The sequence below is a fragment of the Chiloscyllium punctatum genome, chromosome 40, assembly GCF_047496795.1.
Source record: "Chiloscyllium punctatum isolate Juve2018m chromosome 40, sChiPun1.3, whole genome shotgun sequence".
Lineage (NCBI taxonomy): Eukaryota > Metazoa > Chordata > Chondrichthyes > Orectolobiformes > Hemiscylliidae > Chiloscyllium > Chiloscyllium punctatum.
Genome location: NC_092778.1, coordinates 62,218,791 through 62,244,098, shown reverse-complemented (window position 1 = coordinate 62,244,098; position 25,308 = coordinate 62,218,791). Strand labels below are relative to the sequence as shown.

The 25,308-nt window shown below is 38.2% G+C and overlaps 1 protein-coding gene across 4 annotated transcripts in view; it reads right to left on the bottom strand.

The window, feature by feature from the left end:
* wdr90 (WD repeat domain 90) overlaps positions 1 to 25,308 on the bottom strand; it is a 101,289-nt gene that overhangs the window by 12,465 nt on the left and 63,516 nt on the right. For 3 of the 4 annotated variants that reach the window (XR_011954962.1, XM_072560093.1, XM_072560094.1), the window contains exons 20-33: positions 23,206 to 23,441; positions 22,528 to 22,667; positions 22,240 to 22,370; positions 19,217 to 19,347; positions 16,147 to 16,308; positions 15,446 to 15,574; positions 13,470 to 13,597; positions 12,956 to 12,996; positions 11,085 to 11,210; positions 9,554 to 9,733; positions 8,815 to 8,912; positions 5,982 to 6,081; positions 4,838 to 4,959; positions 2,202 to 2,358 (exon numbers count right to left, since the gene is read on the bottom strand). Coding sequence is in view for 3 of the 4 variants with exons in the window: in XM_072560093.1 (XP_072416194.1) it covers positions 2,202 to 2,358; positions 4,838 to 4,959; positions 5,982 to 6,081; positions 8,815 to 8,912; positions 9,554 to 9,733; positions 11,085 to 11,210; positions 12,956 to 12,996; positions 13,470 to 13,597; positions 15,446 to 15,574; positions 16,147 to 16,308; positions 19,217 to 19,347; positions 22,240 to 22,370; positions 22,528 to 22,667; positions 23,206 to 23,441 (1,881 nt within the window). In the remaining variant the exon portion in view is untranslated. The remainder of the gene's footprint in view (positions 1 to 2,201; positions 2,359 to 4,837; positions 4,960 to 5,981; positions 6,082 to 8,814; positions 8,913 to 9,553; positions 9,734 to 11,084; positions 11,211 to 12,955; positions 12,997 to 13,469; positions 13,598 to 15,445; positions 15,575 to 16,146; positions 16,309 to 19,216; positions 19,348 to 22,239; positions 22,371 to 22,527; positions 22,668 to 23,205; positions 23,442 to 25,308) is intronic. The other variant, XM_072560095.1, reaches the window with a different exon arrangement.

Here is a 25,308-nt window from a genome sequence, read left to right as displayed (position 1 = left end):
CTTTTTTTAAACATCTGATGTCTCACCTCGTTTGATATAATTTTGTTTTAATTCTCAGCCAATTTAAATGTGAATTCACCTGATAATTTTATTCACCTGATACAGTGAGAGGGTGGATTTTAATCTTGAAGTCTTATAAAACAATTGCAAACCATCCAATGTCTAGTTTCATCAGTAGTAGGATGCAAAGCAGCTGGTAATTTATTTATAACAAGATGATGTCTCTCATTTTTAACCCCCATTTCAAAGGTACACCAGAATGCCTGCATTTCCTGAGGTCCAACAAATCCAGCAGTGATGAGGCAGCAAGTAGTGCAGGATCCCTAGTTGAGGGTCTTTGCAGTTCCATGTCAGATCCAGCATATCTGACCATCAAAACCCCCACCATAATGCAGCCCATCCCTAGCCCTTGATCTCCTCCGAAGGCATGCAACACCCCAGAACTTTCCACAGCTCTGTTCGCCAAACTTTCAGATACTCAATCATCCCCTTCCCCATCCAACCAGTCAATATCTTGAATCCCTGTCCCCCTCCTCAACCCTCACTGGGATCAGGGATCAAAACCAAATTCAGCTCACAACCTCTTCTTCCATGTCCCTTATTTGACTGGAAGTCACGTCACTCAATTAGCCTGGCTTTGGGTGGCTCAAACTTCACAGCATGTGGAGTAACCCCTGCTTCTTGGCTTCCTCTGACATCCCTAATCTCTTCATGGCTGTGCAAAAATTCAAAACTTTCTACTCACTTTTTCCCCACTGTTTCTGCCTGGCTCAATTTTTTCCAGTATTTCCTGTTATTATTTAAAACTTCCAGCATCTGCAGAATTTTGCTTTTGGATGTTTCCACTAGCAATGGAAACAATTTGTATTGGATTCATTTTGAAGAAGTAATGAAATTAGTCAAGACTGATCCCAAAAGCATAACCAGACTTTGTTTTTGCAACGTAAGTGCTTTTCTTTTGGTAAATAAACTTGATGAGTGAGGGTATGTTGTTGATAAGCATTGTTTTTCATAATGGACTTATTTCTCTTTTTTTGACAAGAGATGACGCTCAAAATTCGAACAGTCAGGAGGACAACCAGGGCACAGATGAAAAGGATGCTGTAAATCTGAAAGAAAAACTGAAATCGCTGGAGAAACTCAGCAGATGTGGCAGCATCTGTGGAGAATGCAGAATCGATGAGTTTCTCTAGCAATTTGTTTTTTTCCTTTGTTAATGATACTGGTGGAAGACAACCCCTTTATCTACCTAAACATGAACTGGGATCATGCTCTTAGCATTAATTTGAGGGAAACATTAACCATCTAGCCAACTGAACTAATGAGCCCCCTATAAGGTACAAGAAATGTTAATTTCAGCGTAGCCAATTTACTAGAACTGCATTGGCTCAGCTTGATTTTTCATTTTCAAACAAGAACAGCTGAATAAAATTAACTGTTGCACAAAGTTTACAAGGATACTTGGAACAATACTGATAGCTGATTTTTGAAAATAATGCTATCTCCATTGTAGCAAATTGCTGTTTCAAAATAATATTATCTATTTATATATAACACCTCTGCAACTGGGGTATGGGATGAGGGATATCTTTCCCACAGAACCATTAAGCTGATTGCTGACTAAATGAGAAAAGATTAAGAGGAGAAATGGTAACAGTAATCTCAAACATCAATGCTTTGATGGTTTCAAATCAACTCAATTTTCATTGAGGTTAAAAAAAAGTGACTGTCCAAGAACAATAAAAATCTACAAGTACTTTGTCTTGATCTGGCCAATAAGAATATGGCCAAAGTTCAGTGTTTATTTTTCCAACAATGCAGGTGTGAAAATTAATGCAGAATCTTTGTCCTATTACTTCTGTGGCACAACTTGTTGGATCATTAACGAGCTGTATCTTTAACAAATACATTTCTAATATATACTTTGTTGAGCACGCAAATTCAGTAGGTTTAAAACTTGCCCTTTTTTAAAAAAACGTTCAAACACTCTGCTAAAGGTGGGAGATGATGGTTCATAAAATGATCCAAAAATCTGCTGAAGTGTGTTGTCATTATTGTAGTCACTATGAATATTTTTTTAAAAATTCACTCATGGTACATGGCCATTGCTGGATATGTCAGCATTTATTGTCCATCCCTACTAAATACAGCTATACATGAACAAACCTATCCCAAGTGCAAAGCAGTGCATCTGAACCTACCAGCAGACAAGAAGAGCCGGTCGTCTCTGGAGTAAGCCATGGCTTGTACCTCTGTCGTGTGCTGACACAGAACTATCTTACAGGAGCCACCCACCACATTCCAAATGAAGATAGAACAGCTAGTCTTACTCTGATTTCCTGAGGCTGAGGCAAGCTCCTTCCAAACAGAACAAACAGCAAAAATAAGATAATCAAATTTTTAAGGAATTAATTCACTAATTAAACAAATCCTCAAACACAATAACTTCACTAAGACTCTACTCCAAGAAACATTTTGTTCAACTACAAACTGAAGAAGTGTGTACAAAACATGAACATTTCTGGAAAAAAAAACATTGCTCTTTGTTTTTGTGAGGGGCAAATGGAAAGACAGATCGTATTATCTTAGCTTGTTGCTCTTCCACATAATACCAAGACAAAGAGAAAGAGTATGGTTTAAGGCATACTTAATGGCCTGCTTAAATTCTGCAACTTGAACTTTGAAAATTTACATTTTACAAGGGTCACAAACCTTCCATCCATGTCATTTGATTAAATTTATAGGTGCACCAGCCCCTATTAGGGCTGATCACCCACAACAAATGGCAAATATATTTCTTGTGCGAGTGGGTAAATGTATGGCAGGTAAGTATTAAGGAAGTAATTAAGGAAAATGGAATATTGCTGTTCATTGCTAGATGGATGGAGTTTAAAAATAAGGAGGTTATGCTGCAGCTGTAGAAGGTACTGATGAGGCCACACCTGGAGTACTGTGTACAGTTTTGGTCTCCTTACTTGAGAAAGGATGTACTGACACTGGAAAGGGTGCAGAGGAGGTTCACTAGGTTGACTCTGGATTTGATAGGGTTGACCTATGAGCAGACATTGAATAGACTGGGACTATTCTCATTCAAATTTAGAAGAATGAGGTGGCGATCTTATATAAATATATAAAATTAAGCAGGGAATAGTTAAAATAGAAGCAGGGAGGTTGTTTCCACTATGGGTGAAACTAGAACTAGCGGGCATAATCTCAAAATAAGGGGCAGCAAATTTAGGACTGAGTTGAGGAGGAACGTCTTCACTCAAAGGGTTGCAAATCTATGGAATTCCCTGCCCAGTGAAGCAGTTGAATGGTTTTAAGGCAGAGATACGTAGATTTTTGAACAGTAAAGGGATTAAGGGCTAGGGTTAGCAGGCGAGCAAGTGGAACTGAGTCCACGAAAAGATCAGCCATAATATTAATGAATGGTGGAACAGGCTCCACGGGCCAGATGACCTACCCCTGCTCCTACTTTTAAATATTCTTAAGTATATGTCAATTAAGGAGAGGTTATCCACTTGTAGTTATAGAAACAGGAAGGCAGATTATTATCTGAATTGTGATAGATGTGGAAGGAAGGAGCTGCAACAAACCTGGGTGTCCTTCTACATGACTCAGTGAAAGTAAAGCAGGCAGGTATAGGAGGCAGAAGACGACAAATGGTAGTGTTGGCCTTCATAGTGAGAGGATTTGACCACAGGAACAGATGTGTTACCGGAATTGCACAGGGCCTTGGTGAGGCCACACCTGGAGTACTGCGTGCAGTTATAGCGTCCTTATCTGAAGAAGGATGTTTGACTATGGAGCGTGTGCAAACTGCATGCAGTACTCCAGGTGTGGCCTCACCAGCAGGACTGATAGATCAAGCATCACTAGATCGGTTATGACTATACTCACAGGAGTTAAGGAGAATAGTTGGAGGGCGGGGTAGGTCTTTTACAACTGCGATGAGAGACATTCTTCACCTGGAGAGTGATAAGCCTGTGGAAGTCTCTGCCACACAAAGCAGTTGAGGCCAAAACACAACATTTTCAAGGAGGAGATAAATATAGTTCTCAGGGAAAAAGAGATCAAAGAGTATGGGGTAAAAGCAATAACAGGATACTAAGTAGGGTGATCAGCCATGATTACATTAATTGTGCAGCAGGCATGAAGGGCTAAATAGCCTCCTCCTGCATCTTTTCTCTACGCTTTTATATTTTCTTCAAATCAAAGATTATTAATTGACAATATTATACTTATTGATGACTGTAAGTTACATAGGAATAGAAGCAGGAATATGCCATTTAGCCCATCAAACCTGCTTGGTCATTCATTAAGATCATGGCCGATCTATTCATCGTTTCAGCTCCTCCTACCTGCATTATCCCCATAACCCTTAATTCCCCAACCATGCAAAAATCCATCCGACTGTGTTTTGAATATATTTGATGAAGTTGCTTCTACTGCTTCCTCGAGTAGAGAATTCCATAGATTCACTACTCTCTGGGAAAAGCAGTTCCTCCTCATCTCTGTCCTAAATCTACTCCCATAAATCACTGAATTAATTTTAACACAGAGTAACACACTATCTTTTTCTTTCCTTCTCTGACAAACTTATCAGCATGGAGATATTTTTACACACGATATAGATTAGTAGATTAAAAAGCCTAAAAAAAAGTCACTGATGATTGAGGAAGCACTACCTGCAACCCATGTTGAAGACATTTGCATCATCAGTAGATTAGTGACCAAATGCAGCACTATTAATTTATGTATGTTAAAGTATCCTAGTGGGTGACAAGATTAAATTTCCACTAATTCTACCCCAAGTGTAGAGGTACCACAATTCTACCTGCGCATCATGGCTAACTGCAAGTGTAGAGATCTCCTCCAAGTGACCAGTTAAGTGTTTCTGAGATCCAGAATGCAAGTCCTCAATCACCACCAAACAGCCACAAGAATATGCAAATAGTGCTGGGAGAAAGAGATAGAAGGATTAACCAAAAATAATGGCACAAACATTGTCCAAACTTTTGATCAGAACTACAAGGTCACTAATAAACAGAATCCTACAAATTGATTAATCAGACGTAGGTAACAAATTGCTGTAGAATAGCTGTGTTTCAGAGGGATTTTTTTAAGGTTTGGTATACAAGTTGAATATATGAAATTGACTTTAAATTGTGAATCAACCAAAATGACAAGAAAAATTTTACCTGAGGCTATTCAATCTGAACATTGAATTACAATCTAACTTTTTTCACTAATTTGCTGAGGGATGAGCTCCATTATCCTTATATGACATATTTCACAACCTTAAATCAGTTGGTGTAGGTGCTCTTTCCAACTGACACCATTGGAAAAAGGACAAGTACTGGAGCCCTGGTTATTTCTTTCTCCATTGTGTTGTGATATTCTGGTTGTCAAAACTTTGGAATCAGCTAAATTAGTATAAAACAGGGATTAAACCTCAATCTTGGTCTGAACAGCTCAATAATAGATGAATTTATCAGAACTAAAATGCAATTTAGATCCAATTATGATTCAATAGAATATCACAGAAAGCTTATTTGAGGTATATTTGAAATAGTGCAAAAAGGCACACTTGCATTTCTCAGAGTTAAACACCTACAAAGTCAAAGAAACTTTTAATACATGGTCTCAATGACAGTCACTGTACATATTAAGCAAACACTTAAAAAATGAGAAATCATTCATACTATACCTAATTACACTAAGTATGTGCTTACTATCCACCACTGTTGATGAACAAGGTGAAAAGAATAGGAAAGTTATTGTGGGTACAAGTGACGGTTTTAATTTAGCATGCATCTCAAGGTAAGTAAAGCATTCATAAACATAATATTTGCTGCATGTGTGCATGTTAACTAGATCATACATATTTCCCATTCTGGTTACCCAAATTGGAGTCCAAACAAAGATCTCTTTTCTATCGAATCATAGCTTCCCAGTTGGGGCCATGTCCTAACAATTACCTGTATCAGGATTCCAGACCATATTTCCTCTTCCATTTCCATTGTAACCAATTACTACTTTCAGCTTCAGATCCTCTTTCCCATCAGAAAGGACTGCAACCTGGGAAGGAAAGTTACAATGAGAGTTGAGAATACTATATTACTATAATATGCATAAAGAGTAAAGTGAACATGGAGTAATTTGAAGGTGTGCAGGTTGAATCAGCACATAAACCAGTATAGAATTCAAAACATGAAATCTACATAAGTTTTCACCGCTGTTATGCATCGTATTCCTTGCTCTCCAAGCATTTATTCAATTTCCTTTTGAAGGGTGCTTTTGAATCTGTACCTACTCCCCTATTAGGTTCTGCATTCATATCTTTAACATGGGAAAAAAAAGTTGACTTCTGCAAAAGAGGTATCCATAACAACAATCAAAAACAGCTTTCCTTTGGGAATCGCCGTCAAAATATTTCGAGGTTTTGAACGCCGCTCACAGATTTTGGTAGAGAGCACAATGTACACTAAAAGCAGTATGAACCCTGGAAACACCAGCACAGAAACATCTTCAATCTGAAATAACACTATCATCACAACTCCATTTTCTGTCATTTAACCAGTTTGTATTCGTGCTGATCCTGCTCTCTTTAATCCTATTTGCTGTAAAACACTGCAAATCTCCTCATAGCCCTTGCTACTCTAAGGAGAGCAACTCAAGTTTAACTTATCCATGTAATTTTAGTTCCTCACACTTGGAATCATTCTCAAATTCCTTCTGTACCTCCTCCAAAGCTTTCATTACCTTCTTAAAGTGAAATGCCAGAAATACAAAGAACTTCAAAGAAAGCCAAAACTAGTGTTTTATACAGATTTAGCATAATTTTATGGCTTTTGTAATATATAAGACTATTTTATACTGCTCAAGATCCCATGCGCTCGGGATTTTTTTGGATAATCTGTCCTGTCACTTTCAGAAATGTGTGCACAAATACACACATATCTCTGTTCTTGCACTGTCTTTGAAACTGATTCATTTAGGTTGCACTGTCACTCCTTAACCTTCCTATCTAAATGCATAATTTCACACTTTGATTGTCATCTGCAATGTGTTTACCCATTCCACAGTCCTCTCTATGTCTTATGTGAAGTCCAGTACTATTATCCTCACTGTTTGCAGCCCAAGTTTTGTTTCATCTGCTAATTTCAACATTGTACTCTCTACCAAATTCAAGGCATCAGTGTACACTAAAAGCGGAATGAACCCTGAAAACACCAACATAGAACCATTTTCAGCCTGAAGTAACAGCATCACTAAAGCCAGTTTGTATCCATGCTTATCATGCTTTAATCTTATTTACTGTCAAACATGGCTAAGTCAAAAAATTTGAGACATCCATTTGGCACTAAAGTTAGTGAACAGATCCTTTCCTACTCTAAACCCCTTATCAAAAAAATCAAATAAAAAATAAAAATACAAGTGTGATAACCTGGTGGGAATAACAAATATGACATTACAGCAAAGGGATGGGGTGGCCCCAATCCCAGTTCCTTTTTAGGGAGTAGAGGAAAAGTATAAAAAGCAAGTATTTTGCTCGTGACTGCAGGAAGTTTACACAGTTGGTTCCAACCTGAAACTAGATCAACATTCCCAGTTTAGTGTGGAGAATAAAAATAACAGCAGATCCTTTACTTAGCCTGAGGTACCTTCTGTAACTTAGCAGTGGGAATGTTGCCCTTACCTTGAGCTTCAAACAATTTAAAATCAAATGTGCCTGTCTTTTTTTATGACATATCTTAGACATAAAAACACCATGTTACAATCTTGATAATCTACAGTAATATGAAGGATTAAGGCTTCAAGGGTGAAGAGAAAGAAAATGGCTTCAATTTGACATGGCTTTTGGTGGACAATGGTGAGGAACTCAACTGTTATAGATTAGGATAGACCACTCAAAACTTTCTTAAGCAGGTAGCCCAGATCATAACTTTGCAATTTGTTTCAGTAAGTGTACAGCGAAAATTACCCAGAGTGAGGTAGCTAGGTTGGCTACCAGGTTTTAAAACAGACAAAAATTTATTCACAAAATGAAACACAAAGAACAGAATAAAGAACCCCTATAGAACTCAGTCTATCCAAACTAGACTTAATTATGCTGGTCCAAATATACACAACAATCCCAAAAAGCAAACCCCCTTAAAAAAAAGTTAAAAATGGAACAAATGCTTAAAGGTTGAAGTTAGAAGGGCAGAAGGAGAGAGAGAGTTTAGCAACCTGCTTCCACACAGCTCACTGTTGAACTGCTAATTAGTTCTAGACTGAACTGCTCAGCTGGCCACTCCCCTTTCATTATATAAGTCACTTCTAAAACATGACAACTTTGGTCTGAAGTCTCATCCGCTTACATATAAACAAAGGCCTCTCAAAATCACTTTTCTCTGTACCAAACTAGTCAGCTCGGAGCTGGGAGGGATTAATGAACCCTCTGAAAAAAATCAAGGACATGGTATCCTTGAGTTAGGAACAGATTCTAGGAAAAAAAGGGACCAACTCTGTGACACAACCAACTTTCTGCTACAGATGCTCAGGCAACTTCAAACAAGTCATGATAAGATTTTTTTGTCTGGAAGAGAACATTCTCAGGCAGCGTCAAGTCTGGTTTATCAGGAAGACGGGCGTGGCTGTCAATGACGACAACACTTATTTCTAGGTTATGCGCACTTGGATTGAACTGGATGCAAAGTGAAAATGTCATCAAAGTCACAAAATAAGTGGCCCAGTAAATTGATTGAGCCTTCTTGTAGCTTAGCAAAATATATATAAAGATATACAAAATAATGACAGTAATTGTACCTGAGATACAGATGAGGCTTTGAATTGAGCAGCAAAATGCTTGTATGAATCTGGACGTTCATTGTTGTGTGGGAAATCTCCATCTCCGAACCAAGATGCTATGAAAAACGAACATGTTAAAATGTTATTGCAATCAAGTAACACATGCATGCATTTTTTTTGATCAATAGCAATTGACAGAGCTTTGGTTAAAAGTATTATCATGACAGATACACTTGCTCATATAAACAGAGGATGTTCTAAATATGAATTACAGTTTCACAGAAGTATTCATGTTATCAATGCTAAACATAGATAAACGTGACTGTTCTAAATGATCATAACCCATTCTAAAGTAGTGTCACACACAGCTCGCAAAAAATAAGAAACCGAAATGCAGTTTTGTTATTATGAAGGGCAGAACAAGGTGTTTGTGATCCTCAATTGGAAATATCTATTAAGGGATTATGGAAAATAAGGTGGAATGAGCTTCGTCAACATTGAGCAAGGTTATCAACACAATATATAAAACTATTATGATCAGTTACATAACAAGTATAAAGAAAGAACACCACAAAAAAACCCTTTCATGATACAGGCTCTCAACCTTCCAGTGGTATTTCAGGCAATTATTAGTAATATGGAGTTGGTCACTTACAGTACCATCTTTCACTACATGCTTGATTTTAAATTTAAAACCCATGCTCTCTGGCAGTGCTAGAATTACTAATGGCATCCAGAGCACTGAGGGCTGAGCTACCTGGTTCATCCAGCTCTTTCGGGTATTCCTGAAGGGAAACAGGCTTCATGAAAGGTGTCACATTCTCGCCAGAACGCATGTTTTCATGGACTTGCAGTATTGAGTCTCCAATTCTTCCAACAGTGATCGAGTCATCATTTTGATTGTTGTTATCTTTACTCTCCACATCAGACAAAAACACTTGGAAGAAGAAAAGTCCCACACAAACTGTTAGTACAGTATAGGTACACAATCCATTATACAAAATCCTTGGGGCCAGTAGTTTCTCAGAATTTAGAATAAACGATGTTTTCACAGTGAAATTAAAAAAACCTACTGAGTAGCAAACACACGAGTGACTAGTATGAGCACTGAGACACAAATCACACCTGCTGGTGCTGAGGCATGCTGTCATGTCACATGAGTGACATGGGTTGAGTGGGTGTGGAGTTGGGTCACCTGATTACATGCCAAACAATCTTGTTATGCAGAAAAAAAACTTCGGATTTCGGAGTTTTTCGGATTTCAGATAAAGGATTGTGTATCTGTAGAAGCCAAATCAATTGACCAAAAGTATAATATTTGCGCAGATGGTGTATCAAATCAGCTAATACTACCAGCAACTCTGACATTTAGGCAACTACCCTTGAGAAAATGATAAGTGGCTGCCTTCTTGGACCGCTGCAGTCTTTGGGGTATAGGCACATCCACAATGCAATTAGGGTGGGAGCTACAGGACTTTAACTCAGTGACATTTAAGGAACAATGATACATTTCCAATTCAGGATGGTAAGTGGCTTGAAGGCGAACTTGCAGATGGTGGTGCTTGCATGTATCTGCTGTCGTCATTATTCTCAATGGCAGTGGTCATGGGTTTGAGATTAGTTCAGTCTTGGTCTTAGCAGACCTGTAGTTTCTTCATTAATTTGATGCATTGGTTAGAATAAAAAGTATAAGTACAGGATTCTCAGGACTTCTTGAGGGTGAATTGTCAGATAAGATAGTAAGGTCAGACAGCAGACACCAGGCAAAGTACAACCCAAAACAAGACCTCAACAGAGATTCAGGCAGAAGGTACTTGTGTGACATCAATGACTGCAACAGCAGATGAAGATTGCAGCTGTAGGAAAACCCCAGTAAAGGTTTCCTTGCCACTGGAACTAGATCTACCTTCCATCAAGGAATGTGTGTCGGATGTGCTACTGCATTCCGATAAGAGGAGATGCCCTGCAAAAGGTGTCTACCAAGAGAAATACTGAAATGTAATAGAAAAAAAGAATACTAACAATCTCAGGGCCAAGGTTTATTTCCACTTCCAGAAATACCTGCAAAACGTCTGGTCAGAAATGTGGCTCTAGGATTGGCCTCATCAGTTGCACAAGGACATGCAGAAACCATGACCAATGGCAGAATTTCCCAGGTGGACAATCATATTCACCAGTGAATAATTGCTGATGACATATTTCCATGATGTGTGCAGGTGTAAATTGTATATTTTTATTTTGTGTACACAATTGGATGGGAACCATAAACTGTCTCCTATATTACTCACCATCCTGCTCATTTCTTTCAATAACACTGACATTGAGTGGTGGGGAGGAGCTGGGGACTGGTACTGACTGGCGAGGCATCCCACCATTTTGGCAAACCTCATTGCCCTCTGCAACTGAGGGAGCTTCTAAAGTAAAAAAGAGAATTATATCCATTGTTTAATGTTTGTCATCAAATAAAAAATTCTGCTAGTTATGAATAAAACGAAATCATGTGCTCAGAGAGTCAATACCAGAGTCTGGAGTAATATGCAGGTCAGACCAGGTAAGGATGATGGACTTCCTTAACAAATAGCATAAGTAGTAAACCAAATGAGTTTTAGTAACTGTCAGCAGTAGTTACATAGTCACCATTAGGCTAGCTTTTTATTTCCAGATTTTTAAAAAAATTGAATTTCAATTTCATCATCTGCCATGGTGGAATTTGAACACATCATCCCAGAAATTAGTCTGGGGTTCTGGATTACTAGTCCACTGGCATTACCACTGCAGCACTTTCTTCTCCAACTTATCACAATTGAAGTTTTGCATCTCTGGATCATTCTTGTAAACTTCTTCTGCAATGCATTCACATTCTTCGCCCAGAACTGTAGACAATACTCCAACTGAGGTCTAACCAGTGTCATATATAAGTGCAGCTTAAACTCTGATTTGGATTCTACGCCCTTGTTACTGAAGGTTAAAATACAATATGCTTCATTAACAGCTTACTTTACCTGGCCTGCCACCTTCTATGATCTATCCACATATACGTCGAGGTCTTGCAGCTCCTGCACACCCTTCAGAATAGTACCCTTTATTTTATACAGTCTGTTGATACTTGCAACAAAATGCATCAACTCAATCCTCGCTACATGGAACTTCATCTCCTACCTACTCATCCACTACACCAACGTGTCAATGTTCTTTTGAAGCTCTACAGTCTCATCCTCAAAGTTAATAATTCTCCCAAGTTTTGTATTGTGTAAAAAAACTTTAAAACTATCCATGCACACAAAGAACTAGCCCAAGTATATGTGCCAAGAAAAACAAGTGTTCTAATATTGACCCCTGGGGAACTCCACAACAAATTTTCCTCACTACAAATCTTCTTCCAGCCCAAAAAAACCACTGTTACTCCATTTCTTATCCTCAGCTAATTTAATATTTATATTGTTACTGCTCATTTTATTCAATGGTCTACTAATTTATTTGCACAACTGTTGTGTGGTACTGCGCTGAATGTTCTGAAGTCAGTGCATATCATATTAACAGCTTTGCCCTCATCAACCCTCTCTTTTATCTTAAAAGCAGCAAGTTAGTTAAACATGGCACACCCTTAATAAATCCATGCTAACTCTTCTGAATTAACTAACATTTTTCCAAAGAACTGCTAATTCTACCACAAAGCAATTATTTCTATAAGTCTCCTCAAAACTGAAGTAGGGGCTGTGCTCCTTGAAGCAAAGAAGACTGGGGAGAGGTCTGACCAAAGTGCAGAGATTATAACAAGTTTGGATAAGGGAGACAAAATAATTCCATTTCCATTAGTTGATAGTACAAGAATTAGGGGACAAAACGATTTGGGTAAGAGATGCAAAGAGGGTACTTATTAAATGCAGTGAGTAGTAATGCTCTAGAACACACTGAATATTGAGGATGATGGAAGCAGGGACAACAAATAATTTCAAATGGAAGTTGGATGGGCACCTGAGGAAATAGATTTAGCAAGACTAGAGGATTGAGGGGGAAACGGTCAGTCTACAGAAAGCCAGAATGGACTGACAGGTTGCCTGGTCTCCTTTTGTGCTGTAATGATTCTATGACTACAAATTCTGCAAGGTTTAAGATTATGCAAATTGAAGTCAATACATTTTAAGTAGTGAGAACTCACCAGTTCCATGGAGGGGAAACGGCTGAATTGAAGGGAGGCTGCTAAAGACAAAAAATAAAAATAATTCCTAACCATCAATTAACAATATTCTCTCACGTTTAAAGTTCTTTTAAAAACATTTTCCTGACTTTCTGCATTCCTTACTGATTCACCTCTATTCTTACATTGCTCCATGAACTGTTGTCACTCTAAAGAACAAAAGTACATCCACACAGCATTCGAATTTTATTAAAATGAATCCCACATAATGGTCTACAAGCCTTTTATAAAGTGCTGCCAGAATCCCAACAAGGTCAACGAAGTTACTTGTGTACAGGCAGTCCCTGAGTTGCGAAAGGTTCAGTTCTGGAATTCACTTGCAAATTGATTTGTGGGAACACAATGCAGGGCAATGCAAAGCAACCATTTGTAAGTACTGGAAATGTTTGCATGCCCAGTTTTTAAAGTTACATATCTGTATGGTATCATATTTTGAAGTACAAATATTTGTAAATAACAATATCATTTTGTTTACCTGGTCTCCTGATCTAGTATACAAGCAAGAAAATCCCAGACAAACACTGCATCTCCAACACTGATTGCACTTAATTGGTCTGGAGTGAACATAGCTTGCTGAATTGTTTCAGAGTGACCAATGAACACCTAGCAAAACAAAACAAATACAAACAAGAGTAGAAACTATTCAGACGAATGCATAATGAAACAAAACTATAGGTAAGAGGAACTGAGCAATTAAACGTAAATGACAGACTTCATTCAGTCTTGAACAACATATGCTGTCCATAAAACCAAGATGATCAGGTGAACCAAATACATTTGCTCAGGGTAATAATCCAACTAGCTAGAAGACAAAGACAAATCTTCCTAAAAATAAACACCTATCTGTGCAGGATCAGATGTACTCTAATGAATATAAAACATACATAACTTTGAATATTTGGTTTAGAAGCTGAGTTTAAGACAACATATCAGATGGGAGTATAGATCATCGGTATGCAATTATGCTGTGATTGTGGCTGTGGATCAAAAGTAAAATTCTTCAGTTTAAGTTGGTTTTTAATTTAATTTTGGGTTCTCCCTTACTGTTCTAAGGCAGTGACTCATGCTGTAGTGGAATTTCAGATATTGAATGTGCACTCAGTCAGTCCAAATACCATATCTCACACGTGGGTCAGTCATTGTATTGAAAGAGTATTCAACAGTATGAAGCACCACAACCAAATAATTGCCATGAGTTTGCAGGCATACTTTCCAGCAGTGGTTACTGCAGAGAAGTTTTAGGAAATAGGAAATCTGGCAACTTCTTGTTTTAAAACGTTCCCAACTTAACTAAATTAAATCCAGTAATTAAACCAACCGTAGTGATTTGATAGGAGTTAACTCAGCAGACTAAGTTGAAAACTTTACTGGCTTAAGAGATTTAGGACTGTTGCATGTCACAGTCATGGGGAATACTTCAGATATTAATGTCCCAATTGAAATGAGTGTTTATGCAAGGTTAGAATAACTTACTTCAACTTCATTACCTGCCTTTTGGATGCATTCTGATGTTAGGTGCAAACGCAAAATGTGTTTGCTAAATCATCTGCTATACTTGATCATCATAACTTCATCAGTGAAGTCAACTCACCTATGCTCAGTGCTCTCCTTCTCTTTAGAGCCCTCCTATAATCCTATAGTGGTGAGGCATAACAAAACATCTCCAAGGTGTACTGGAAAGGCAGTTGAAACTATCCTATGAGCTTTAGACAATATACAGCAGGAGGTTTTCATATGGGGGGAAAAAAAAAGGGGGAGAAATTTCATTTTAGTGTTTCCTTTATTTTGCTCAGGGTAATAATCCAACTAGCTAGAAGACAAAGACAAATCTTCCTAAAAATAAACACCTATCTGTGCAGGATCAGATGTACTCTAATGAATATAAAACATACATAACTTTGAATATTTGGTTTAGAAGCTGAGTTTAAGACAACATATCAGATGGGAGTATAGATCATCGGTATGCAATTATGCATACCTTAGATTGTGGCTGTGGATCAAAAGTAAAATTCTTCAGTTTAAGTTGGTTAGTGTTTCCTTTACTTTGTTTCTCTCTCAATGTTAATCAGTTTGAATGAAATGTTAAGCTAAACTCAGAGTTTGCTTGTGTATTAGTACTAATGTACGATGTCATTCTAACCTTTTTGTTTTTTTAAAATGAAATTTATCCTTTTTTTTAACGTATGAAACCTTCTGCTATATATTGCCCAAAGCTAATACGATAATTCAGAATAAAACATTTGAATATTTATCATGCTTTTTTTTTTACCATTTAAGAACGTTGCTACGGTGATTTTATGCAACCACTGTGTTTGGATGTCTCTGTGCTTATACTCAGTGCCTATCATTATCAATGAGATTGTGAACTCACTGTTCGGGTAAGCATTGTTTTAACCGCCTTTCCAGCGCATCATGGAGAAGTTTTAAAACATTAACAATGGAAATGCATACCTGAAAATTAATGTCCTGTTTCATATGATAATCCCAGACTTTAATGACCTTCTCCCCTGTAGTCAGGAGGTACTGAATGTCTTCACTCACAGCTAAAGATGTGGAGACTGTCTTGTGTATATTACAAACCTATTGGAACAATAAAGTCTAATTACTATAAAGAAAACAAAGAATTTCTGTAAAACGAAGAGAATAAGCATGTCTACTATACTGGTTTAGATAACAATTTCTAATTGTTTAACTAATGGTCTTTTCCCATCCCAGATGATTAATCTTGTATCTAATATTAGTACTGATGAAGGAGGATGATCTGTCTGAAGTCATTTTGATAGAATCTATTATCAATAAACTGTACATAGTCTGACCAACAATTCTATTTCCAATTTAGCATATTAAAATCAAACATTTTAATTTAAAATGAATCTAAACTGGCACACAAATTGTACTTGCAACATCTTAACATGAATTAAACCAGTTAACTGAAATCAAGAATTGAATCTAGAACACTCCAGTAGCCAAAGTGGAATTGTAAGCACATCTTTAATAATTCTAAATATGGGAATGTATTTTTCAAATACTTGGCAAAATTTTTGTTGTAAGTTAAATTGCAGTATTTACTCTTGCAATCATTATGTTTATAATGCTACAAGTACCAGTTAATTACGTTTTATTAGGAAACATCCTCACCACAAGATACCTACCTCCCGAATTAATTTCCCTGTCCTTGCATTCAGCCACAGAATCTTATTAGAGGAAGTGGTCACGAGCAGCTGGTTAATTGCAGCGGATGAATAGCAGACTTTGACAGCGGTGTCAAGCGTTGTCGTCTCCAGGTCCAGAATACTAACATCTATAAGCATTATCTGTAAGAGAAAGGTTATATCTGAAAACAGACTCTTGCTGCTAATAACAGACAAACCTGCATTGTAGTGGTCACACTGTTGAAATAAGTGTCTCCACAAATTACTTAATAAGCTACAGGACATCTTAAAGTAGAAAAGGTTCAGATTACTACTGAAAACTTTGAAAATGTGCATGATTCAGTTAACTACTTTCAATCCCTGATTTTATCATGTTTCCTTTAATGAATGAAGCACATGACAGCAGAAGCTGCTTTTCTCTGGTTACAAAACAGCCCTGTCATATTTATCAAATCAAAATTTAAATGCATGATAATAATCCTTGCACACATTTCACAGATCAGTAGGTTGCTTAAAGCAAGGCTGAGGGCACCAAGTGAGCAAACCTCTCTACTTACAGCTTAGCTCTGAGCAACAAGCATCATTTAAAGATGAACCAACTTTAGAAAAAGAATGAACTAAGATTCCACAGCTTAAAACAAATTAGCTTTATTATACAAAAGCAAACCAAACAGAACAAAATGAACTAATGGAGGAGACTCCAGTTGGTGGGAAATAAAAACAAAGTACTGAAGAAACTCAGCAACTCTAGGGAGAAAGAAACTGAATTAAGACTTCAAGGAAAATGACTCCTGTTCAGAACTGGTTAAGATGGACCAAGCCAATAGAATAGGTGCAAACAGCTCATGACATGCTTCTGTTACTAAAGGCACTGAAGTAAGATGGTCGAGATCGGTCAATTCTACAAAGGGACCTACAACACAATCAGAAAACAGACATTGGAACATTGAGAGTATTAAATAAAGAAATTAAGTTAGGAATATTGGGTTTAATGTCTAACAGGTCAAGGTCCTAGGTAACACAATTGTAGTTGGAACTGTAACTTGCAATTGCTTCCTTAAGAATTATGGTTAATTCAATTAAGCGACTAAGTTATCTTGAGAAGCTGGTGCAGTGATGTAGTTTAGTGAAGGTACTTCAGCGAAGGGAATTCCCTCTAGTCTTCTGTCAAAGACGAACAGGGACACCAGTAGGAAATCTGATTCAACAGATAGCACCACAAACAAAGTAGGGGAGGAAAAGTGATCTTCCCATAACAATGAAAGTGAAGTAAAACCGTGAGAAGTTAAAGGCTTGGACAAGGAAGACAATGAGCTCAGAGTATCCATTAGGATGAGTCGAGGTGTGATCAGATTGGCCCCAAAAAGGCAGAAATGAATAGCAAAGGTGGTTTAGATGTATGGATACAGTCATTAGCGTTATAGAGATCAGTGTGAAAACAGTAAACACTCAAAAGGAAGTAGAAATTCTGGGAAAGCACACCTCACACAGGAAAGTGGAGTTGGTTGATGGAAAACTGAAGAAATTAAAAATGGAAAAGGCCCATTGTAATAGTCAGGGCATGAACAGGTGGAGGTGTCAGGGCCATGTCTGGAAGATACAGAAGAAAAATGAGTACTGGAAGTTTTAGTAGGAGGTCAATATATGAGCACAGGCCCTAAAGATTAGTCTTTATAACAGAATGAAGTGGCTCACCAACTGATAAAGAAACAGAATGGCCAGAGATCTGACCACAATGAATCAACAATGGGAATGGGCGACCTTTCTGAATCAAAGATAATCACCAACCAGGACTGTCAGGAAATCACAGATGATAATGTGGATGATAACTAAAATGAGGATCACATTATCAAATGATGAGAGGAATCAATTCAGTAAGGAATCAATTGTATGGGGAAGCCTAAACTAAGTAATTAAAATCTTAAAAATTAATTACTTAATTACTTTTGTCTGGAATAAAGGGCAAGATATTAAACTAGGATGGCCTGAGTGATCATAACATAATGGAGGTTCAATAATACAAAAGGCTGCCTAACGAATACAAATATCCCTGTAGCCATTCAGAGAGAGAAAATTCACAAGGGACAAACAGGAACTAGACAAGTTATAGGGAAGACGGGAGGGAAATAAGCCAAGGATGGCTCACTGAAGGATGAGAGGGTCCTGTTATAATTGTGGAAGGTAGGACACACTGCCTGAGAATGTCAAGTACGTCAAGGTAAATACCAGGCAAATAGGAAACCCAAGGAGGAACAGGAAGGATTCACTAGGGAACAAACAAAAGTTGGCTGCCCAAGTCAGGGTATGGTGGTTAAAATGCTGGCTAGTACTCGAACATTTGGAGATTTGAGTAGGACCCCTTAAAGATCCAAGGGAGGGTAACATCAATGAATGCCATTCAAATCAGGTAGGGAGCCCTTGGGGCAATTTGCAATAACATTCTCACAGATTGTGTGTACACATCTAGAGAAAGATAGATCTTTCTTGTAGATTTCTATAATACACATCATGGAGGCTTGGACACATATCGCTGTTTGTGCATCTCTGTTGGTCAATAACTTGGAATTTCTTATTCAGCACCATCTCAAGGACCATACTGGTTCAACGAAAAGGATCACTTTCTCATGACAACTGGAACAGTTGTGGTCTGCTCTGCACCACCAAAATCCTGAAACAAAACACTGTTCTGGGAAATGTTTCATTTTTTTCTAAGTCTTGACACCTCACAAGCTGATATTTTTATGCATCCATGAGACTTGTAAAATTATCAAATAGTAAATGCTTTCCCACAGAAAGGGAAATTTATGAGTTTGCCTAACTTGATCCAGAATAACAGCAGAAACTAGGAATGCTGTAAACAAATTTGCTGTCCATTTAGAATTGCAGCAAACAAACATTTAAAACATAAGAGTCATGATTTGGACATGCCGGCCGGTGTTGGACTGGGGTGTACAAAGTTAAAAACCTGGTGTTTTGTGATATTTAACTTAAAACATAAGAGCTTCATTTACAAAAGGGTTAATGTGTTATGACTTTAATAAAATTTCTCTGGCGAACAATGGCAGATTACCTCATCTAATGAGTGAGCATCCATCACAGTGACTATGTATTCAGATGGGCCCACAAAAGCCAGGTAACGGCTGTCACTGCTCACTGTAAGTGCATCTGGGCCATGATAACTGCCTCTTGCCACAACATTACCTGGAAGAACAGTGTACACAGAGTAAATAAATTGCCTCAGATAAAAGATTGAAGCATTATTTGGCACTGATTGCTTTCACGGTCACGTGAGGGGAGTAAACTATTTGCCTTTCTCTCTGTCAATACGCAAGGGGAATTTTCCTTTGAGCCTTTGGAAGCAAAGCATTGTCTGAATGGAACATGATGAAAAATCTGGCAGGGAGTATCCAACTCCAGATTTTTCAGCAAATTAACTTAAATGGATAGAAAACCATGGAACTCCATCATGACATTTGATCTTACCATCCTATCACCACTAACCATTTTAAATTTTGACACCAAATCACAAGATATTAGGGCAGACGATGAAAAGCTTGGCCAAATAACTTTTAAAGAGCATCTGAAGAAAGAGAGACAGAGGCGTGTGGAGATTTACAGAAGGAATTCCAGAGCTTAGGGTCTTGGCAACTAAAGGCTCAGCTGCTATGTGTGCAGCAACTTAAGGAATTGGAGAAACTTTGAGAGTTAGAAAAGAGACAAAGAAAGGGAGGAGCAAGACTTTGCAAGGATTTGAAAAGAAGGTCAAGAATTTTAAAATCGAAGGGTTGTTGGATTGGGAGCCAATGTAGTTCACTAAGCATTGGGCTAACAGTAATTTTGGATCAGTTGAAGTTATGGAATGTGAAAGGTGCAAGGTTGGCGAGGATAACATTGTAATCTCTAGACTTAATTATTCCAAAGGTAAGGACCAAGGTTTCACCAGTAGTTGAATTGAGACAGGCAATGTTACAGAGAGAGAAATTGGCGCTTGCTGATGAAGAAAATATGTGGTTTCAAGATAATCTCAAACAGGATGCCATAGTTGCAAACATTTTGGTTTGGCATCAGACAGCAGAGAAGAACTGAGTTAGTGGCTATGGAACAGAGTTTGTGCTGGGGCTAAATATGTAGGTTTTAGTTTTCCCAATACTCAAAAGGACGTTTCTACTCAAGGGGGGCTCGACTCAGGTCAACCACAAACAGATAGATCAGATCAGAAAAAGTGGAAAAGTTGGGCGAGGTGCTCACAAAGTAGAATTTGGGGTTGTAGCATAAACAAAATTGAACAGTACTTTGGAATAATGCTGTCAATGGACAGCAGTTAAGAAAAGGGATGGGCTAAATGATAGTTCATTAAGGGCCTCCAGAGATAACAGTTCACTAAGTCAATAAAATAATCTTTCACTTATCTATTCAAATTTGAAAATCCCTGGATACTCCAAAGTGATTGACAGCCAATTAGTGGTTTTTAAGTGTTGACACCATTGTAAAATAGATCAGAGTGGTGCTGGAAAAGCATAGCAGATTACGCAGCATCTGAGCAGCAGGAAAATCGACGTTTCGGGCAAAAGCCCTTCATCATGATGAAGGGCTTTTGGCCGAAACATCGATTTTCCTGCTCCTCGGATGCTGCCTGACCTGCTGTGCTTTTCCAGCACCACTCTGATCTAAACTCTGGTTTCCAGCATCTGCAGTTCTCACTTTTGACACCATTGTAAAATAGTTAAGGTTTGGAATTTTGGCAGAAAGAATAGACTAGAAGCATATTATTTAAATGGTGAGAGATTGCAGAACTCTGAGATGGAGAAGGATCTGGGTATCCTAGTGGATGAATTACAAAAGGACACCAGGGACAGCAAAGAATTAGGAAAGCAAATACAATGTTATCATTTATCACAAGACTAACTGAATAAAAAGTAGGGGAGGTAATGCTTCAGTTTTACAGAGTGCTGGTGAAACCACATCTGAAGTTCTGTGCACCGTTTTGGTTATCTGATTCAAGGAAGAACGTAAATGCATTGGAAGCAGTTCAGAGATTTACTAGACTAACACCAGGAAGGAGTCAATGTCTTATGAGGAAAGGTTGCACAGGATAGGTTCATATCCACTGGAATTTAGAAAAGCAAGAAGTGATTTGATTGAAGCAACTAAGATTCTGAGAGGTCTTGACTGAGTAGATGTGGGAAGGATGTTTTCTCCTAAAGGAGTATCAAAGACTAGGATCTCTCTTTAAAAATCAGGGGTCACCCATTTAAAACAGATGACATAAAACCTCTCAATGAGTTCAGTCTTTGGAACTATTTTCTTGTAAAGGTGGAAGAAGAAATAGGAACAGGCCATTCAACTCTTTGGGTCTGCTCTCCCAAACATTATGATTATGGCTGATCATCGAGCTCAATACCCATCCCATCCTCTCTCCATATCCCTTGATGCCTTTAGCTATGAGAGCTACACCTACTTCCTTCTTGAAAACACAATGTTTTGGTCTCAGCCAATTTCTGTGACAGTGAACTCCACAGTCTCACCACGTTGAGACAAGAAGTTTCTCTTCAGCTCAATCTTAAAAAGGTTTACCAATTATCCTTAAACTATGACCCTCGATTCCTGACTCAACACCATCAGGAACATCCTTTCTGTGGTTATGAGGTTACAACCAAGTCAGCCATGATCTTATTGAATGGCAGAGCAAGTGGGGCCTGGGCAAAACACTTATTCTTGCTCCTAGTTCGCATGTCCTCATTTCGCAATGTTTTTGGCACAAAATTTGTTTCTTTGTTTAATTTGAGACTATGAACTTTGTTCAGTTTGCACCCTGTTACTTCCTACTCTAAATCATGTTTCAGTAAACTAAAAATATAATCATGTATAAAACCAGTGACTGCAGTTATGAGACAGCAGCCATTTTGGCCTCAGGTAACATGGCACTCGGCTACTTGTTCTAAACTACTCTTTCACTGAATTCCCTCAAACTAGTTACCTCGTTACAAGCATCCCACATAAAGCACCACTTAACCCTGCAATTAAGGCAATGGCCATTGGAAAGTGCTGTAAGCGGGTGAGCAATTATCAGCTGGATTTAACTCTATACCTTACCCAAGATCCTGATAACATGGTGACTATCTTCAGTTGCATTGTACAGAGCCAATGAACCCAGGGACCCAGCACTGTACATATACTCTCCACTGGGGGAAAACACAAGTCCAATCACTTGTCCTCTGTGCTGTCTGGAAACCACACACAAAATATTAGCAAAACCAGGGTCAGAAACTTCATTCATCCTCTCCATAGCAAAGTATACTTTGAAAAGCTTGGACAAAATAAATTAGAAAATAAAAACATGTTCATAATCAAAAATGAACTGCTGTAGAGTTGAGAACTCACCGTTGTTCAGCCAGAAGACTGGAATTCCCCACATTGAAAACTCGCACTACTCCACTGCTGAATCCACAAGCAAAAATTTGCTGTGTGGGGTGAAATGTCACAGCACACGGTGTCTCTTCAGCACTCACAAAGTCGTACATCTATTATTCATGAAAATATGCATTTAACTGCATGGCAACTGCATTATCAATACAAGTTAACATATTTGTTTGAATTTAAAGAAATCATCTCACTTCTAACTTCTTCAGATGTGAGAACACACAGCAAGACAAAATCACTTACAAGCATACAATTCTTTTATTGAAAGAGTTTGAGTATCAAGTTTTCCTTTGGAGTGGGAGAAAATATGTGAGAGCGTGAGGCAGAGAAAATGGTGTTATGTACAATATTTTTGCTATTTTTAATAAAAGGGAAATGTATTTCTCAACAGAACTAACCGTGGTGCATTATACAACTGCAATCATATTATTTCTCTAATGAGATAACTATGAAAGAGAACTGTAAGTAAAATTTAGGCTGAGGCCTGTTTTACATTTCATTATATCCTAAACCCTAAGTGACCAGTTATGACAAGTGAGAATAGTAATTTAGGAAAGGTTGACATTTTCCAACGGAACTCTCCAAATACACATACCTCTAAATATAAAAATCTTTACTGCTCAATTTGAATATACATACCTGTTGCATAGAGTCTAGGTCCCACACACGAATAGTGCAGTCTTCAGATACAGTAACAAGATGCCTCCTTATCCCATCAACTGAGAAAGCTAGAATTTTGTTTGTATGTGACCTCATTAATGTGGTATAACCTCTACTGGGTATATCCAGGTATCCTAGGTTACCTGTAGTGGTTGCTGCAAGCACTTTCAGTCCATTAGGGTCAATACTTACAAAGCTAACACCACCTTCGTGTTCTGTAAATAAATGTAGACATTAAGCAATTCAGTATGTTCAGCCATTAATATTAATTTATACCATACCGAAATTTTAAAACTTACTTTGTGAAAGTAATGCAAGGAGTAAAAGACACTTTACTAAGACCAGGAGCAAAAGTTTTCATAAGCCAATTTTCATATCTGCTTTTCAGTTAGATGGGCATCTGACATGAACAAAAGCATTGTCAGGCTACTGAAAAAAAACACAAATCGAGCCCTTTAAAGTGCATTAAGGAAACAAAAATCTTTTGCCATGAGTGAATAAAAATAGTTACTCAAGTACAGAGACTCAAAGTTTAGATATCTCCAAATTTGTACAGGGGTCATAATGAGATTAGCCAGCCAAAACTGCACAGTTTACTTGTAGAAAGCAATGGATTAACCACTGACTTCCCAGTTGGAAACAAACTGTATTTTAGGATTTGGAGATGCCAGCATTGTACTGGGGTGTACGAAATTAAAAATCACACAACACCAGTGACCCGGGTTCAATTCCCGCCTCAGGTGACTGTCTGTGTGGAGTTTGCACATTCTCCCAGTGTCTGTGTAGGTTTCCTCCAGGTGCTGTTTCCTTCCACAGTCCAAACACGTGCAGGTTAGGTGAATTAGCCATGCTAAAATGCCCGTAGTGTTCGGTGAAGGGGTAAATGTAGGGGAATGGGTCTGGGTGGGTTGTGCTTCGGCAGGTCAGTGTAGACCTGTTGGGCTGAAGGGCCTGTTTCCACACTAAGTAATCTGATCTAATCTGACCAGGTTATAGTCTAACAGGTTTAATTGGAAGCACTCGCTTTTGGAGCCTGCTCCTTCATCAGGTGGTTGTGGTGTACATGATTATAAGATACAAATTTATAGCAAAGGTTTACAGTATGATGTAACTGAAATTATACATTGAAAAATACCTTGATTGTTTGTTGAGTCTCTCATCTGTTAGAAGTGAAACTAAAGTGGTAATTCTTTCATATGTAAAGCGCAAAATGTTTTTTTTAGAAGTTACATTCTCAAGTGAGCTTTAACAATTGGCATCATGTCAGCCCAGATAATGCATTGGGCATTAGCACCTCCGTGTGCTGCTGACTGTGCCATATGTCTTTGTGTGCATGTTGGTATGTGCGTGCGTGCGTCGGGTTTCTAGTGGCTGAGAGAGAGAGAAAGAAAGAGAGAGAGAGAGAAAGAGAAAGAAAGAGAGAGAGAAAGAGAAAGAAAGAGAGAGAGAAAGAGAAAGAAAGAGAGAGGGGCGAGAGAGGGGGGCGAGAGAGACTGTGTGTGTAAAGGGGTCTAAGTCTGTGAGTGGGTGCATATGAATGTGTGGGAGCATATGTGTCTGAAGACGGGTGCTTGTGTGTGTATATGAGTGCATGTGTGGGGGGTGTAGGAGTGTGTGTGCATGCGTGTGCGCGCGCATGTGCGTATGTATAAGAGTGCGAGTGCGTGTGCGTGTGTAGGAGTGGGTTCAGTTCACACTACAGGTGACCCCATTGCAACACACACACACACACACACACTCTCACAGACTTAGACCCCTTTACTTATACACACACACAGTTTGTGGGGTGAATTTGTACTTAGAGTTACATCGTACTTTGCTCAAAACAGAATCTTACATGGATTCATGCAGTTTAACTAATTTTTTAGATTAGAATCAGTCTAAACATTATGGCACAGACAGCAGCACACAGAGGTGCTAATACCCAATACATTATCTGGGCTGACATGGCACCAATTGTTAAAGTTCACTTGAGAATGTAACTTCTAAAAAAACGTTTTGCGATTTACATATGAAAGAAGTGAAACTAAAGTGGTAATTCTAACAGATGAGAGACTCAACAAACAATCAAGGTATTTTTCA